The sequence below is a fragment of the Channa argus genome, chromosome 22, assembly GCF_033026475.1.
Source record: "Channa argus isolate prfri chromosome 22, Channa argus male v1.0, whole genome shotgun sequence".
Classification (NCBI taxonomy): domain Eukaryota; kingdom Metazoa; phylum Chordata; class Actinopteri; order Anabantiformes; family Channidae; genus Channa; species Channa argus.
The window spans coordinates 12,799,185-12,814,606 of record NC_090218.1 but is presented as its reverse complement, the minus strand read 5'-3'; the positions used below and the strand labels follow the sequence as shown (position 1 = coordinate 12,814,606).

Sequence of the window (15,422 nt, the reverse complement as noted above, 5' to 3'; positions counted from 1 at the left end):
AGGATGGTCACGGTCACTGGGATGTTCGGGTTTACCAGGATGTTTAGGTTTTCCTGGATGCTCAACCCCACTGGGATGTTCTGGTTTCGTAGGATGGTCCTGGTCACTCGGATGTTCAGGTTTCGTAGGATGTTCAGGTTTACCAGATTTGTCTTGTTCATTGGGATGATCAGGTTTACCAAGATGTTTAGATTTTCCTGGATGGTCACCTTCACTGGGATGTTCAGGTTTCGTAGGATGTTCAGGTTTCGTAGGATGTTCAGGTTTACCAGATTTGTCGTGTTCACTGGGATGATCGGGTTTACCAGGATGTTTAGGTTTTCCTGGATGCTCACCTTCATTGGGATGTTCGGGTTCTGTAGGATGGTCACGGTCACTGGGATGTTCGGGTTTACCAGGATATTTAGGTTTTCCTGGATGCTCACCTTCATTGGGATGTTCGGGTTCTGTAGGATGGTCACGGTCACTGGGATGTTCGGGTTTACCAGGATGTTTAGGTTTTCCTGGATGCTCACCTTCACTGGGATGTTCAGGTTTTCTGGATTGTTTTGTTTCAGGATTTTTTCCAAGATGCTCACATGTATCTGAATATTCAGGATTATGATGTTCAGATTTTGCAGTATCTCCCGGTTTAGAAAGACTTTCAGATTTTTCAGGATGTTCAGATTTCCTGACATGCTCACATCTTTTGGGATGTTCAGGTTTCTTAATGTGTGAAGGTTGGTCAGGATGTTCTGATCTTCTAGGATCTTCAGGAAGTGGTGATTTGTCTGCATGGTCAGTTATTTTTGGATATCCAGGTATTTCGGGATATTCATCTTTCCCAGGAGGTTTATATTTGGGTTGGTTAGGGGCACCAGGCTCTGCAGCTTCACTGGGCGGTTTGTCAATAGGTTTAAATTGTGCTGAAACTTCTGGTTGTCCAGGTGATAAAGGTTTTGCAGGTACTTGAGGCTGAGAGGGAGGTACAGTTGCACACACACAAGGAAGTGGTGTTTTACTAATACTGAAGAGGGGGACAAAGAAAAAAATCATTACTAATTTGATTATATTCATCATGTTAAGATTCATGGCATGAACCAATTTAGCTGCTTCATATTTAGTAACAAAATGAATTCAAGGGATTGTAACAGGCTATGAGGATATGGCTACATAAACATAAAGTGTATATAAATGTTGAAATTGATTCACTAAAGTCTGCACTGTGGTAGCAATAAAGAAAGAAAGAATGAATTTACAGATGTGAATGTAAACAGTCAAACAATGACATTAGACATAAAGGCAAAACATTATTGACAATAAACATAAATGAGGAGAAAGTGTAGTTGTAAATGTCTCCTGACCTCACTTTGCTGTGTTTTTCTACAGTCTCATTTTCATCATCCCATCTTCTATGTTTGTGTGTTTTACATTCTATTTCATCTGATTCTTCTGATTCCTCTATTCCTTCGGATTCTTTTGAGCCTTGTATTTCTTCAGATTCGTCAGATTCTTCAGATTCTTCAGATTCGTCAGATTCGTCAGATTCTTCAGATTTGTCAGATTCTTCTGATTCATCAGATTCTTCTGATTCTCCAGATTCTTCAGATTCCTCAGATTCTTCAGATTCCTCAGATTCCTCAGATTCTTCAGATTCTTCTATTTCTTCTGATTCATTGGATTCCTCTGATTCTTTTATTTCTTCAGATTCTTCTGATTCTTCTATTTCTTCAGATTCCTCTGACTCTTCAGAATCTTCGGATTCTTCTATTTCTTCAGATTCCTCTGATGATGAGTCTGAAACAACTACACAGCATAAAGTAAGTTACTAGGAGAAACTGCAACATTAAATAAACTCAGATGTAATTTCACTTTAAATATGGGCACGTTATTACCTCTGACTAACTGATTAACATTTCTATGAAATAATTTAGTTTCTTTAGCACATGTTCAACAGTCCTACAGATACACTGAGGTGATGCTGCAGAGCAGTAACCACTTTTGGATTGGAGAAACTTTTCTGTAGTACTAAAACCTATGTTTGGAAGTTCTCCCTTTTTTGTGTGTCAAGACCAGGGGAACTACGAACCGTTAAAGTTTTTAGAGCAGTGTTTAGAGGAACCTTTCAGCTCTGGGAAGAACAGCCATGTATATGTGATAGCAAAGATCTAAAAAGTTGTTATCAGTTGATCCAAATTTGTACTTTTCACCCAGATATCAGCACAGCCTCCAGCCTGGCTTCTGGTGTCCACCTTGTGTGTGTGTGTGTGTGTGTGTGTGTGTGTGTGTTTGTGTGAGCAGCACTCTTATTTCCACTGCTTGTCTGCAGGCATAGTGAGCTGGAGGCAGGCAGCTGTCATGGTGACAAGGAAACAGGCTGTGTTCACATGCACTTCAGTAACCAGCTTTCTCAGCTAATCAGGGAACAGTGTTTACATGCACATAAGAAACCTGGTTACTCCAAATCCGTGTATTCAAGCAGCAGCACAGTGACCTGATTTAGAAGCCTGATGCACCGATTTGTGTTCGTGTTGCTGCGGAGCAACAGTGAGGGGAGAGACACAGCTGATCTACAGTGGGAACTGTCTGAATTTAGGAGAAAGTGACTTATTTAGTCCATGTGTCCAAGTGGCACTTTGTATTAGTTGAATTTCTGTCTGACTTTATATGGACTTTGTTTAAAAATCGAGGCATTATTTCACTTCTGGATCTGACAGTCAGGGTGATTCAGTAAAAGATGTTTTAAACCGACAGAAACAAAGGAGCCAAAATGTCCAACTTGGCAAACCACCTCACCAACAGACATGCCGAGTGTAAAGAGCAACAAATAATGTTTTTAAGTTACATTTACAAGTCTGATACTACTGAGTGTTGCAGAACAAACAAAGGATTAACCTGCACATTGCAGTAATGGATTAATGTCTAATGATCCCAAAGTGCCTAAAACCCTCCTTGGCGAAGGACTGAGTGCATTTTTGTCCTGTCTCTCAGGTTTATTTTGGAATTATAGGTTTCTTTGTTAAAATCATTATTCTGTCATCTATTATTCTATTGCTTCAACTCAGGTTTCATTTAATTTAATTGAACTTTACTTATATAGAACCAACTTCACAACAAGGTCATCTCAAGGCACTTTGCCTGTTAAAGACCACTGACTTTATAAAAATCAAATTCCCTGTGATGGTGGAGAGAAACAACTCCCTTTAACATTAGAAACCTGTCACATTTCACATTTAGTTGTTTTATTGTTAATAAACTATATTCATAATTTTGTTAAAGCATATTTGTTTTAGCAAAAAGTTGCTGTTTAGGCCAATTAACCTTCTGTCAGTAGAGAAAGATTCCATTCAGTTTCTTTTTCTTGTAGTTTTTTTTATTTACTGTCATCACATTCCGTGAGTGATGCTACGTCAGCAACGTCAAATAAAGTGAAATCGAACAAACACGTTTTCATACCTGAGACGATGACTCCAATGGCCAGCACTGAAACACACACAGAGACAGACACAATAACTAATACAAAGCTTATTCATCGTTCATGTTATTGTACACACAGACAATAAAATGTGTTAGAAAAATGTTCTTAAACAACCTGAATTTTTACCTTGTGCTTGAATGATTATTGTTAATTGATTCATAGAAAATTGTAATTTCTATGCAAAAAAGATCCTGGTTCTCTAATGTGAAGGTTTACTGTCATACAGCCGTCATTCAGTTTGATAAGTAATGAGGCTTCTTCCTGTTCTTGTTATTCTGAATCATTTACGTTTAATCTGCTGTGTTGCTCTATTGGCTTTGGATGGGCATTTTTCACGACTGCCATAGAGCTAACATTTCATGATTATGTATAAAGTTAATGTGCTGATTTTTTTCTTCTAAATGTCATAAAAGACTGAGAAATATGAGAAATTGGTATAATTTGATGTAATGTGTATAATCCAAACATTCAAGATCCGAAGCACCAAGTCCTCAATTTTAAAATCTAGAAACAGAAACATTTCACAGATTTTTTGCTTAAACAATGACCAGAAGAGGAGGAAACAGATTGTATTGAATCCACAAATTGTTGCAGCTCTAGTAATAATTCAAAAATTCAAGATTGTTGCTGGTGGATTAATGAATGATAGAAATCACTTTGACCATTAAAGTCATCACATAAAAAAAAAATTCAGGTTTTGCCTTGTTGTAATTTCGATGGCGCTGAGCACTGACAAAACTATAGATGAACAGATACGACTACTCACAGGTTAGCAGGGTGAACTTGACGGACACCATGTTGGCCGCAGGTCTGCCGGCAGCTCTGCAGGCAGCTCACCACAACGCTAGACTGATTTGACAACTGAAAACTTTCCCTCCAAAGGTCCAGAAGAAAGTAACATCTCCTCTGAGTAAACGTACTCATTTATACACAGTATGCTGGGAAATGCCCCAAGCTGTTTGATCGAGAACACACCTTAGTAGCTGATTCAGCTTTTCATATTAAAACTCTTAGAGTGTTGGGGCAAAGGCGTTGCATTAATCATCGGCATAAATTAATTCATCCTTCTGCCTCAGGACTTTGAATTCAGAATTAGTGGCACCAAATACAACTCCACGTAGGAGATCCTGGCCCTCAGCAAATATTGTATTTGGCAGTTGTTAGGTTGCCTTTGGTGAAGTGTTTCACCTTTGTCGAACATTTAAGTCAAACTTCTGGGGTTCGAGTTCATTTTAGTTGGTGCATAACCCACTTGGGCCTCAAATCATCAACATTGTCCCACTGCATTTCTTGGTCCACTACAGAATTTATGTTTCCCTTAATTATGTCAAGTCACCCAACCCCTGAGACAGCAAAGCATCCCCACACCATCGCTGTACTTCCACCATTCTGGACTGAACGTGTGCTGTTCTTTTTGTTCTTATTTGTTTCATTAACCCCAGATGTAACAGGACCCTTGTCTTCCAAACAGTCAACTCCTGACTCATCAGTCTAAAGAATACACACGTCTCACACGTGAGAGGTGAGAGAGACCTAAAGTTCCTAGAGTGTTTTCTTTGGCTGATGCATGACTTCCCGGAGGTTTACTCCTGCTGTTTCAAGTTTTTTTGAATATTGATATTTTGACCCCAACCCTATGAGCCTTTGGCCAACGATTGGCCATCCACCTAGTCTTTGCAGTGTGTCCCATGGGGCTAGTCTGAACCCCACAGACAGCCTTTGACAGTGCTGGTCGACCATCGACGAGTGAGACAACTGAGTGGCTTTTTAACTCAGCCGGTCAGTGTACAACCTGCACTATTACTATAACCTCTTATTAGACATATGTCAGAAGTCAGTGTAAATTGTCTGTGGTGATACAGTTTGTTGTGCAAATGCTTAGCTTCAACTTCAACTTTTATTTATTTATATAGCACCAATTCACAACCAAGTCGTCTCAAGGCACTTTACATAATAAAGTCAAGACTGGAAAGATATGTAGAGAAAACCCAACAAAATCCCATTGAGCAGCACTAGGCGACAGTGGTTAGAGCACAGGTCTTGTGCTCTAACTTCCTCTAATGCAAAACATGCTTGTCACCTCTTGTTTTGGGGTGTGTTTAAGGGCCACTTGTTTCTCTCATCAGCTTCTTGGTTTCTGTCCCTTGACGTCACAGTATAAGATTTAACATGAGAGGGTATGTGTCAGTTGTAGTATCACCCTCCCTTCAGGCTTCTCCAAACATGGACGTGAACAGACCGCGGGCTGCGATTGTCTTAAACAAACTGGAGACATCACGACTAATGCAGCAGTTGTGTTGGGAAAACCGTGGTATTTTGTGGACACAGCAGGGAGGCGTGACGGTGTTGGAGCTGAAGGTTTACACAAACGTGGAAACTACAAAATATTTAACAGTAGGCTGATTAGGTGGAAGGGGGAGATTGGCGTTGGGATGTACAGTATATTCTAAGATTGTTAACAATCCCCTTTTTAGTTTCCCATCTATTGATTGTGTTGACACAAAGACAACGACTAGAACGTATCCAGGTCACTATAGACATAGTCCGACTCTGAGTCTTGTTCTGCTTTAGTTAGCTGAATTCTGAGTGTAGACTTGAAGCTCTGCAGTGTCGTATTATTTTTTTGCCCCTTTTGTCTGACATGATGAGAGTCATAATGTTTTCTGGTGCCCATCTGTAGGTGTGTCTGTGCGTCCCCTTCTTTTGAACTCAATATGTTAGGAGCACTTTCAGGGAATTTCTTCAGAATTGGCACAAACTTTCACTCGGAGACAAGGATGAACTGATTAGAATACTAGTCTGGACAGATGTTTAAGTCTAGCTGTAAATTTTCCTAAAATCAAAGCAGTACAGTAGCCTGAGATGGTGGTTCTAGCGGTGTTGGGGTATGTTAATGTTTCATTCTTATGGTCACAAACCTTCTCATAAATAGGAGAAACTCATCAGTCTGAAACAAGTAATTTCCAACAAGTTTGCATCATGAGTTTGTTGAATTTAACTCAGAATTCTTAGATGAACAAAACCCACATGGAAAATAGTAGAATTCATTAAAAACTGTATTTACTCTTTCTTGTTGCAGATGGCAGACGACCAACCTTAACATTACGTTGTCAATTTCAGCAGACAAGACAAAGGCTGTTGGATTTAGGCAACAGTCAAATGGTTAGAGTTAAGGAAAGACACTGGTCTAAACACACGAGGTTACAAGTAGAACATTTTCTTCTGTGGTCTCCTCTAACCACTGAGTAATGGACAGAAAAACTGAAAAGGTTTTACAGACACTGACATGTGGACTGATTTTTATTCTTCGGTTTTAGATTTATTTGGACAGGTTATGTCCACAGCAAACAAGCCACAACCTGCAGCAGCAGCATCAGCTCAGACAAACACATGCAGCTTCATGGATAAACAAGTAGGACGTCAAGCTTATTCCCATTACACATTTAATGTAAATGTTGTGATGTTATGTGCGTTTTTCATTATGTGCTTTGCAGTAAAACCAGTTTCATTTTTAGTCCAGAGTGTAGATGTTCTCCTGCACTGGTCTCCTCATCCGGATCTCGTAAATGATGTGAGGCGGTTCTTCAGAGGAGAAACTAGAGGAGACGAAAGATAACAAACAGATTAGAGTTTGATACTGTGCTGCTAGTTTATGGAGTAACACAAGCTCGTAGAGGTGACCTAACTTAAAGGGAAAGGAAAAGGGGGAAGGAGGACGTGTGGAAGGCCAACTGGATCTGCTGAAATGTGCATTATTTAGTTTTAAATGCCACAAATGTTCAGTCCAAACAATTTGTGTTGAACTCACCAGCCGGTCTTTAAAGCTCGTCCATACATTCCACCTGGAGAAGGAAAGATTTGGACTTTAACAATTGTTAAACTGACATAAATCTCTCGTTTTTGACTGCAGTGGTGCAAATAACTAAGTACATTTACTCAAGTGCTCGAATGCCACAACGAACTGCCTGTACTCAGCATAATGTCCATTAATCCTAATCCTTCTTCGAAAGATTAACAGCACATCAGTTAAACATTCCCTTATTACTTCTCACGCCGTTTACGTCATAAAAATGAAGGTCATTCTTAGCTCCGTTGTTAAAAAATACTCTGGTCCCACTTTTCATGAGGAACAAACATGTCAACCACATTTCGGGATGATGCGTTCTTGCTTTCAGACAAAAATGGTGGAGAGAAAACAAAAGGTTCCTCTGTTGTACCTCTGTTTACCTTTACTGGTAAAATTCTGTTTATTATTGGTGAATCTTTTTCCCACCACTGTAAGCCTGCACTGTGCTTGGACTAATATAAAATAGTAATTTAATGTACTTTTTGTCTGTCTGTCTGATATGCAGACATATGCAGGATAAGAAGAGAGGACGTACTTTTGAAGGCCAGAAGGAGGAAAACTGCCGCCAAGATCAACAACACACTGAGGGAGAGCGAGAGGATGGGAATGTTTATCTGAAGGGAGAGAGAGGGCAGAGAGGGCAGAGAGTCCTCCACCTAACACAGAGAGAGAGAGAGAGAGAGAGAGAGAGGCTTGGATTGGAAGTAAAAATATTACAAAGTGTGTGTCCCAATGCTACCAGTATCTGGCATCGGGTCCCATTTGTGCACTTTTATTCATAAAACTTCTCAGATACCACATCAACCTCTGGCGTTAGGCGAAGATGTTTTAAGATAATTGATGAGGACAAAAGTAAAGCTGAACACAAACTCTGCTGTGCTAAGCTCTTAAGATCTAGTTACTCACAGTCACATTCATATTTCTCAATATTTGTAAAATGTTTATTTCCACCTGACATCAGCAACAAGGAGGGTTATATACAGTTAGTGCAAGTTGTTTTACCTTCATATTCCTGTGGAGACTCTAGAGTCCATGTTGTCCACACTTCTCCATCCAGGATCTCACCCTACATCTGTGCTTTGTTCATCTTTTTGTGTTTGCAGCAAAACTTGCTCCGTTTATTAAACACCGGTCGCCGCCATATTTGTTTTGCCAGAAGAACGTGAGTATTTCAGTTTATGTGGGATTTGCATAACTGCAGTGGGCTGATGAGGATTTTACTGTCCAGCAATATCTACTAGAAGCAGAAGTGTTGTACTGTACTTTAATGGTACTTGGTATCAGCGAGTATTAAAATGCTGGTGAGGCCACTGTGGTGCAGGAGGTAGAGCGATCAACCATCAATCCCTCAGCTGGTCCATGAGCAAGACACTGAACCCCAACTTAGTTTCTCCCGGTGAGTGTTGGCCAGCTGCATAGCAGAGTGTGTGTGAGTGTGAATGAGAAGCAGTGCAAAGTACTTTGAGTACCAATACACAGAAAAGTACTATAGAAGTGCAGAACATTTAGTACTCAGGTTTAGTGTTTGCCCTCTTTTGTTTATCACTAAAACTGGATGTTTTTGTGTGTGTGCATCTTCTTGCTAAAGTTAATTATAATCTTTCTCATTTCTGTTTCCACTATTTAGTTACCGATCCTCTGTTTGATTGTCTAGTATTGTTGCCTTAGTGAGTGTTCTCATGTCCTCGCTCGGAGCGATTTTCTGTTGGTTTTGCCTTTTCGATAATAAAATCCTTTTTCTCACCGTCACCTCTCACTGGGTCCTTAACCATAAATTGATCATCACAGAAACTTTGCTTTAAAGGATTTAAAACAGCAAACCTGCTGTGCAGTACAACTTCAGCAAAGGAAAACTGTGAGGAGTTGGGTTAGAACGGCGCTGCCGGGGTTGTGGTTACTCACAGTAACAACGTCAGAGTGGAGCAGGGTGGAGTTCTTCCTCAGAAGGTCCAACTGAGATGACAGCAGGTTTTTCCAGTTTACTACACAGAGACAGACATATTGTAAAAAGAGCATTTGGTCCAAGAACGAACAGCAAAAACACCCTAAAGTCCTTGTTTACAAGCTCCAAGCAGAGAGGATGCAGCTCTGGGCTTAGAGGCGACAGATTGTCTGACCCCTCAGAGACATGTACAAAAACCCCTGTAAGTCTTGAACATTTGACTAATCCACTAACAGGTGGATCTGTGGCTAAACATCAGCTCACCTGTGGAGGCTGACGGCTCTGTGCCTCGACCCACTGTTGTCGTTGTGGTTGTTGGAGGAGAAGTGGTAACTGGGGCTAAGAAAAAAAACCCAGATTAACAGGACCAACAACAGGGCAGGTCTAGAAGAGACATTAGGAGACCAGGGTCATGGGAAACACATAAGGACACATAATTATCAACCTCACCTTTGACCACTCTCAGGTTCATGATCACCTTCTTGTCGTTGAAGATCCCGTCGATGTCCACCCTGCAGCAGTACGTCCCGCTGTCTGTCCGCTTCACGTTCAGAATGTCCAGGTCCATCTGTCCATCCAGGATGTCCCCCGTCAGTTGGTAACGGTCCGCCACCTGAAGCAGTAGTTTAAGCAGTTGGAACCATAGAAATGATCTGTGTTTTAAATATGAAGGACACTGACCACATTGTTAAAAAGCATCATCTGTCACAATGACGAAACCGGACCTTGGAGATAACGCCGTTCTCGTCCGTCTGCACCAGGATGTTGTTGCACCAGAAGGTGCCGCAGCCACGGCCCCAACAGACCCGACTCAGGCCGAAGCGTTTCACAGAGTACTGACAGGACAGAGAGGCCGTGCTCCCCTCGGACACTTTAAAAGACGAAACGGATGAAAACTGTCTTCCTGCAGCATGAAGACAGAGGAGCATTAACCAACAACCCGTGTTGACGTGTGAAACACGTCAGCGATGTAGCTTCATTAGAGCTGTGCTGATATGACCATAAAAAAATCACACTCATTTTTTGTAAGAGGCGTCTTTCCACATGCAGCAGATCAGCAACGAACACATGAAATTCATGTTGTGATGGTTTCGTTTACTTACAGAAGCCGCCAGCAACTTTTAAGGTGGAATATTACCAAACATTTTAGTACAACTTTAACTATTCAATGTGTTTTTATGGCTTCTCTTGCACGACCAACATTTAACCGACGCCTGGACCTTCAATTGCTTTAAAAATGTAAATACATTTCATGCCAAACTTTCTCATGAGTGGAAAAAAGTGCTACTGTGCTCACAGCAGACTGACCCCACGTCCACCACCTCAAGGCAAAGTACTGAGATAATATTGGGATGACAGCCACAAAAGGACAGAGTGCGATTTGTGACTTAGTTAATGGGAATTTTACACAAAGTGTCCAAGGAGACAAACTATTTTAAATGAGTAAGAGTATAGTATAGTCATTTTATATGTCATGAGACATTTCATTCAGACATGAAGTCAATTATATCGGGATATAAAATGTTGGTCATATCACACAGTCCTAAGCTTCACATGGTTCTCAGTTGAGACAGAAATCCAAAACCACAAAGAGACACACACAGTGAGAAAAATGACCACAGAGATCCAAAAAGACCATAAAGATGCAACAGCAATGTCTCGAAATGGCAACAGAGACACAAAGACCACAAACAGACCACAATGCAATTTAAACAGACACGCAGCAACCAGCCACATATTCAACACAATAACAAAATAACAACCACAAAAACAGGATGCAAAATATACAACTCGAGACAAAAGAGAGTCAACAACAAGCACAATAAAGTTATGACAAATAAGTATAGACACAAAATTAACTGAGACATGAAACAGCCAATGAAATGCAAGACAGTCCCACACATTCAAAAGGACCATAAAGACTGTTTTTTCACAAATATGTTTTAAACAGCTGATTCGCAGACTCAATCACATCTGTGATGAAACTGTAATGATGACAGAAGTTTGTGTCTCACCTGACAGGCTGAAGAAGAGGAGGAGGATGAAGGTCTGAGGTGTTGGACGGCAGCGAGGCGATTCGACGGCCATCCTGTGAGTGTGTGCATGGTCATTGTGCAGTCAGATAACAACAACAACAGTGTGACTCTGTGACGAAGCTGTGGGGGGGGGAGGGGGGTTGGAGGGGGGGGGGGGGGGGGGAGAGAGAGAGACTACAGAGTTTGTGTGTCTGCGTGTGTGAACGTCTTCATTGAATCTGTCTGCTTTTCTGAACGTGTACAGTCGCACGCCGAGAGCCACATTTTACGATCCATCACTTTAACAGGCTCCGGTTGCTTTGTCTCCATCAGTGTGAACACACACGACTGAAGCCAGAGCCACTGAAACCTTTCAGGGTAAATGTGACAACATTTTTTTGCCTATTATGATTTAGAATATTTAATTTCACGTTTTTGTCGTACGTCAAAATATTCACTATTTACCCTCTAATTTTAATTCACCATAAACATTAACGACTAAAAACGGAATAATGAAACTCATGGTTTCATTCATGGTTTTCTGAGGTTGTGGCCTGAATCTGACGTTTTTGCCTCATGTGGACAAACCACATCAGATCTGGGTCATTTTTGTATGTGGAAATTATTGCACACACACATACACACACACACACACACACACACACGTACACGTGCACACACACAGCTTAAAATTCAGTTCAATGTGCACATACATGACAGCTTATAACAACCGTGTTTACTTACAAACATAAATGAGAACCACCAACATAGAATTGATTTATGATTTATGGTTTATCAAAGAGCTCGTGGTTTTTCATTTCAAGCTGTGGAGCTTTTACTGGCTCAACTGGGAATTTTTCATATTGAAATTCCAAAATATTGAAAATGACCTCAGGGTTTTTCAGTGCTGTGGTTAAATGAAAAAAATGAGGAAACAATATAAAAATAAAAAGCATGAACAGAGGGTGAAGGCACTGATGGAAGGAAATACTGTGGACAAAAGGACTTTGTGTCTCCACTGCTGCTGACTGTGCAGAGACATCGCAGTCGCACAGAGGACTCATTATTGACATCAGACAGTTCGGTTTTCTTCTCTCTGCCTCATTTTCTGCACAAACTAAGAATCTGAGAACCGTTTTTCTAAATTTAAGCAAAACATTTTAATATGAGAGAAAACTTTAATAAAGAACTACGAAAACAATGATCATTTATTAACGTTTTACTTAAAAGTCCCCATGTTCATGTCTAATTAGTATGTTCGTGTCTGGAAACTTGATTCTAACAGGCTGTAATGTAGCAGTAACAATAATACCAGCTCCAAATCACATCAGTAGAGAAACTTATGAGTTATTATTTAGTAAAACACAGCTGTTATACAATAAAAGCGTCTTTAAGAGCAAAGGTAAAACACATACTGTACGTTAATAAACTCTACATCATCTTCAAATACAGATTATAAAACGTGAAGGCAAAACTAATTTGGCAGCTGGAAAATGTGAATGTTTGTGAAGATTTTGGAAATTGGACTAAAGCTGCACAGAAACTCCTCCTCTGTCCTCCATTCTCACATTATTGACATTGACGGGGCATAAAACCCAAAAACAATATTGATCCAGAGGACAAATATTAAAGAGCAAACAGTTTCCAGAGCCACAGGGAGATGAGCTGCAGGAGGAAAGTGCAGAAGAGCTGTTGGATCACAGATGATTCACACAGCAGAGACGTCAACGCCGCGTCCAGGACAGAGAATCGCGGTTAACCTGGTCACGACACCAAGGTCAGGTTCAGAGTATCACAGACGCCTGCTGTGCACCAGGACAAACAAGTAGAACCTGGACTGGCACCAAGTGTTTGTCTCCCAGAGGATGAATTCCACCGTTTCCTCCAGCACAAACGTGTTTCACGCTTGTGTTTTGTTAGTGAAATGATAGAACATAACTAAATCCTATAGTTAGGTACAGTATATAGTACAAGACTGTACTTAAGTACTGTACAGTTTGGAGGTAATTCAACTCATTTCAGATGCAAATATTCAACTTTTACTGCATTTATTACACATATTACATTTATTTAATTGCAATAGTTACCTTTAAAAATTGTATATATAGTATAAGTATAGACTTTTATTGTGAAATTCAGTAGCTACTCATGAAGAAATTCATATTATGATGATTAGATCATCTAAACTGTGTAAGTTTGTTAAAATTGTTACATCCTGCAACAACAAAGCGATGAACATATTAATGCATAAAAACTTGTACTTGTAGCAGAGCACTGCTTCATGGACTTCAGTTTCTTTCCAGCCTTTATTTTGTAGTCTCTCAGTTCTCTTTCCTACCCAGACATTTCAGCCACTTCAGTCCAGATCATTTTCATCTGTGCCCCCGTCCATTTAAACCCTCTGGAAGAGTCGTTCCTCAGCAGATTCTTGTTGTATGTTCTGGACTTCTGCTACTTTAGTCTGAGCTTTGGTTTATTGCTTAGTCCAGACCCGGCTCTGTCCCTGAATGTGTCCCCTCCTGATTTATTGTGACCCTCACTCTTCTTGCTTCCCTGAAGATGTTCACCTTCTTCTGTTTATAATGTATTTCTGTTGTTTTCTATTCCTGCTTTTGTTCTCGTGTTTAGGTTCTGATCTGTTAATTTCCTCGTCACGTTTTCCTATTAGCATTCTGACGGCTTAGTTTCTCTGTTATTGAGTTATATTAGCTTTACTCTTCATATGATGATTTCCCTGTCCTCACTCCATTTACCACACACCTTCTCGCAGTCTTTACCTGGGTCCAACTCTAACCTCAAATTGTGACACTTCATTGTGATATTTATTCCAACAGGGCTCCACAGTGACTGAGAACTGCAGAGCGGCTCCACCTCAGTCTGCAGCTGATACAAGGATGTCACCTGTTGGAAAGTGACAGACATGACAGTCGTCCACACTGAAGAGAAAAACCCAAAGGAAACTGAACAGCAGCACATCTGTGTGGACAGAAATAGATCATAAGACACTGCAGCTTGTTGTTGTTGCAGAGAAGTCAGTTTAAAGCTCCTAATGTTTCTCAGGTCTGATTCCAACAACAGAGAAGGTAAATGAATTAATTCAAACACATAAATAGGATCAAAGCATGTTAGTCTACAGTTTGTTGAAATGTGTGATGAAATACTCACAGAGTGTGTTTGCAGAGCCTCTTGTATTGCTGTGAACCATCAGCTGGTGCTAATCTATTGTGGGTCTGAATGAACCAGGTGAACCGTGTGTTTAAATGAATGAAAAGTGAACACAAACTATTGTATCTTGAGGCTCCTGATTCTGAAAGAATTGTTTCACCTGCTGCAGACTTTTTAAAGTTTAGGCTGGTGGAGGCTGAAAACTTGAGGAAACTTGTGTTGGGTTTTCCAAATCAAATCTGGACCTGATGAGGACAGTGGTGGAAATCGTGTTTTTTCTTTCTAAATATTTCCTACATCTGTCACTTTTTAACCATTAGCAGCAGCTTTAAGACAAAATGTACTGACAGTCTGTGGAGTCAGTCTTGCTCCAAAATCTGTGTTTCTCAATGGACTCATCACAGAGGAAAAAGCCAAAACAAAGATGTTAAATATGCTCAAGCGCTTTAAATGGGTTTGTTCCTGCATGTTATTCCACAGTTCCGCACTTAAATATACAGATCCAATCTGAAACACAGTATTTTTCCTAAACCGTGAAACACAAGCAGTTAAAACCAATGAATGTTTGACTGTAACAGTTTGGTTTGATTTAGTGCACCTCAAACCACACAGGCCAAATCCGGATGCTCACATTGAAGCTGTTAAATATTTACAGCTGTCATCATGGAAGAGTCAGAATTAGACACCGGGAGAGTTTTGACGTTTATTTCTGCAGTAATTCTGCAAACCGTTCAGTTAAAACAGGTGAAACAATGCAGCTCTGACCCCTCACATGAAAAACTGGTTGATGCCTTGTGTCATTCTTCTGTATCAGTTATTTTGTATTGTTTAGTTCCTGATTGTGTGGCCCTACACTTTTTTCTGTAGTTCTCAGAAGCTGCTTGGACCACATCCAGAGATCATTTCTGGTAAGAGGTTGGCTCTGATGCTGAATGTTACCGGTGTGATTTGCATTTGGAGTAGAGGAAGCGTGTAATTTTACTGACATTTGGAAAA

General features: G+C 40.4%; 1 protein-coding gene across 3 annotated transcripts; it reads right to left on the bottom strand.

Moving 5' to 3' along the window:
• Positions 1-6,495: 6,495 nt before the first annotated feature.
• Positions 6,496-11,376, bottom strand: timd4 (T cell immunoglobulin and mucin domain containing 4). Of its 3 annotated transcripts, none has more exons than XM_067492689.1 (8): positions 11,262-11,376; positions 9,972-10,150; positions 9,697-9,859; positions 9,511-9,585; positions 9,207-9,286; positions 7,840-7,960; positions 7,266-7,299; positions 6,496-7,053 (listed from the first exon to the last, which is right to left on the bottom strand). In XM_067492689.1, the coding sequence occupies exons 1-8, from the start codon at positions 11,332-11,334 to the stop codon at positions 6,969-6,971; spliced, it is 810 nt and encodes a 269-aa protein (XP_067348790.1). In that variant the 5' UTR covers positions 11,335-11,376; the 3' UTR covers positions 6,496-6,968. The 3 variants fall into 3 exon arrangements, with proteins under 3 accessions (XP_067348790.1, XP_067348791.1, XP_067348792.1); XM_067492690.1 differs by having other exon boundaries at positions 9,972-10,117; positions 11,262-11,374; XM_067492691.1 differs by lacking the exon at positions 9,972-10,150 and having other exon boundaries at positions 11,262-11,372.
• Between the last annotated feature and the right edge of the window lie 4,046 nt (positions 11,377-15,422).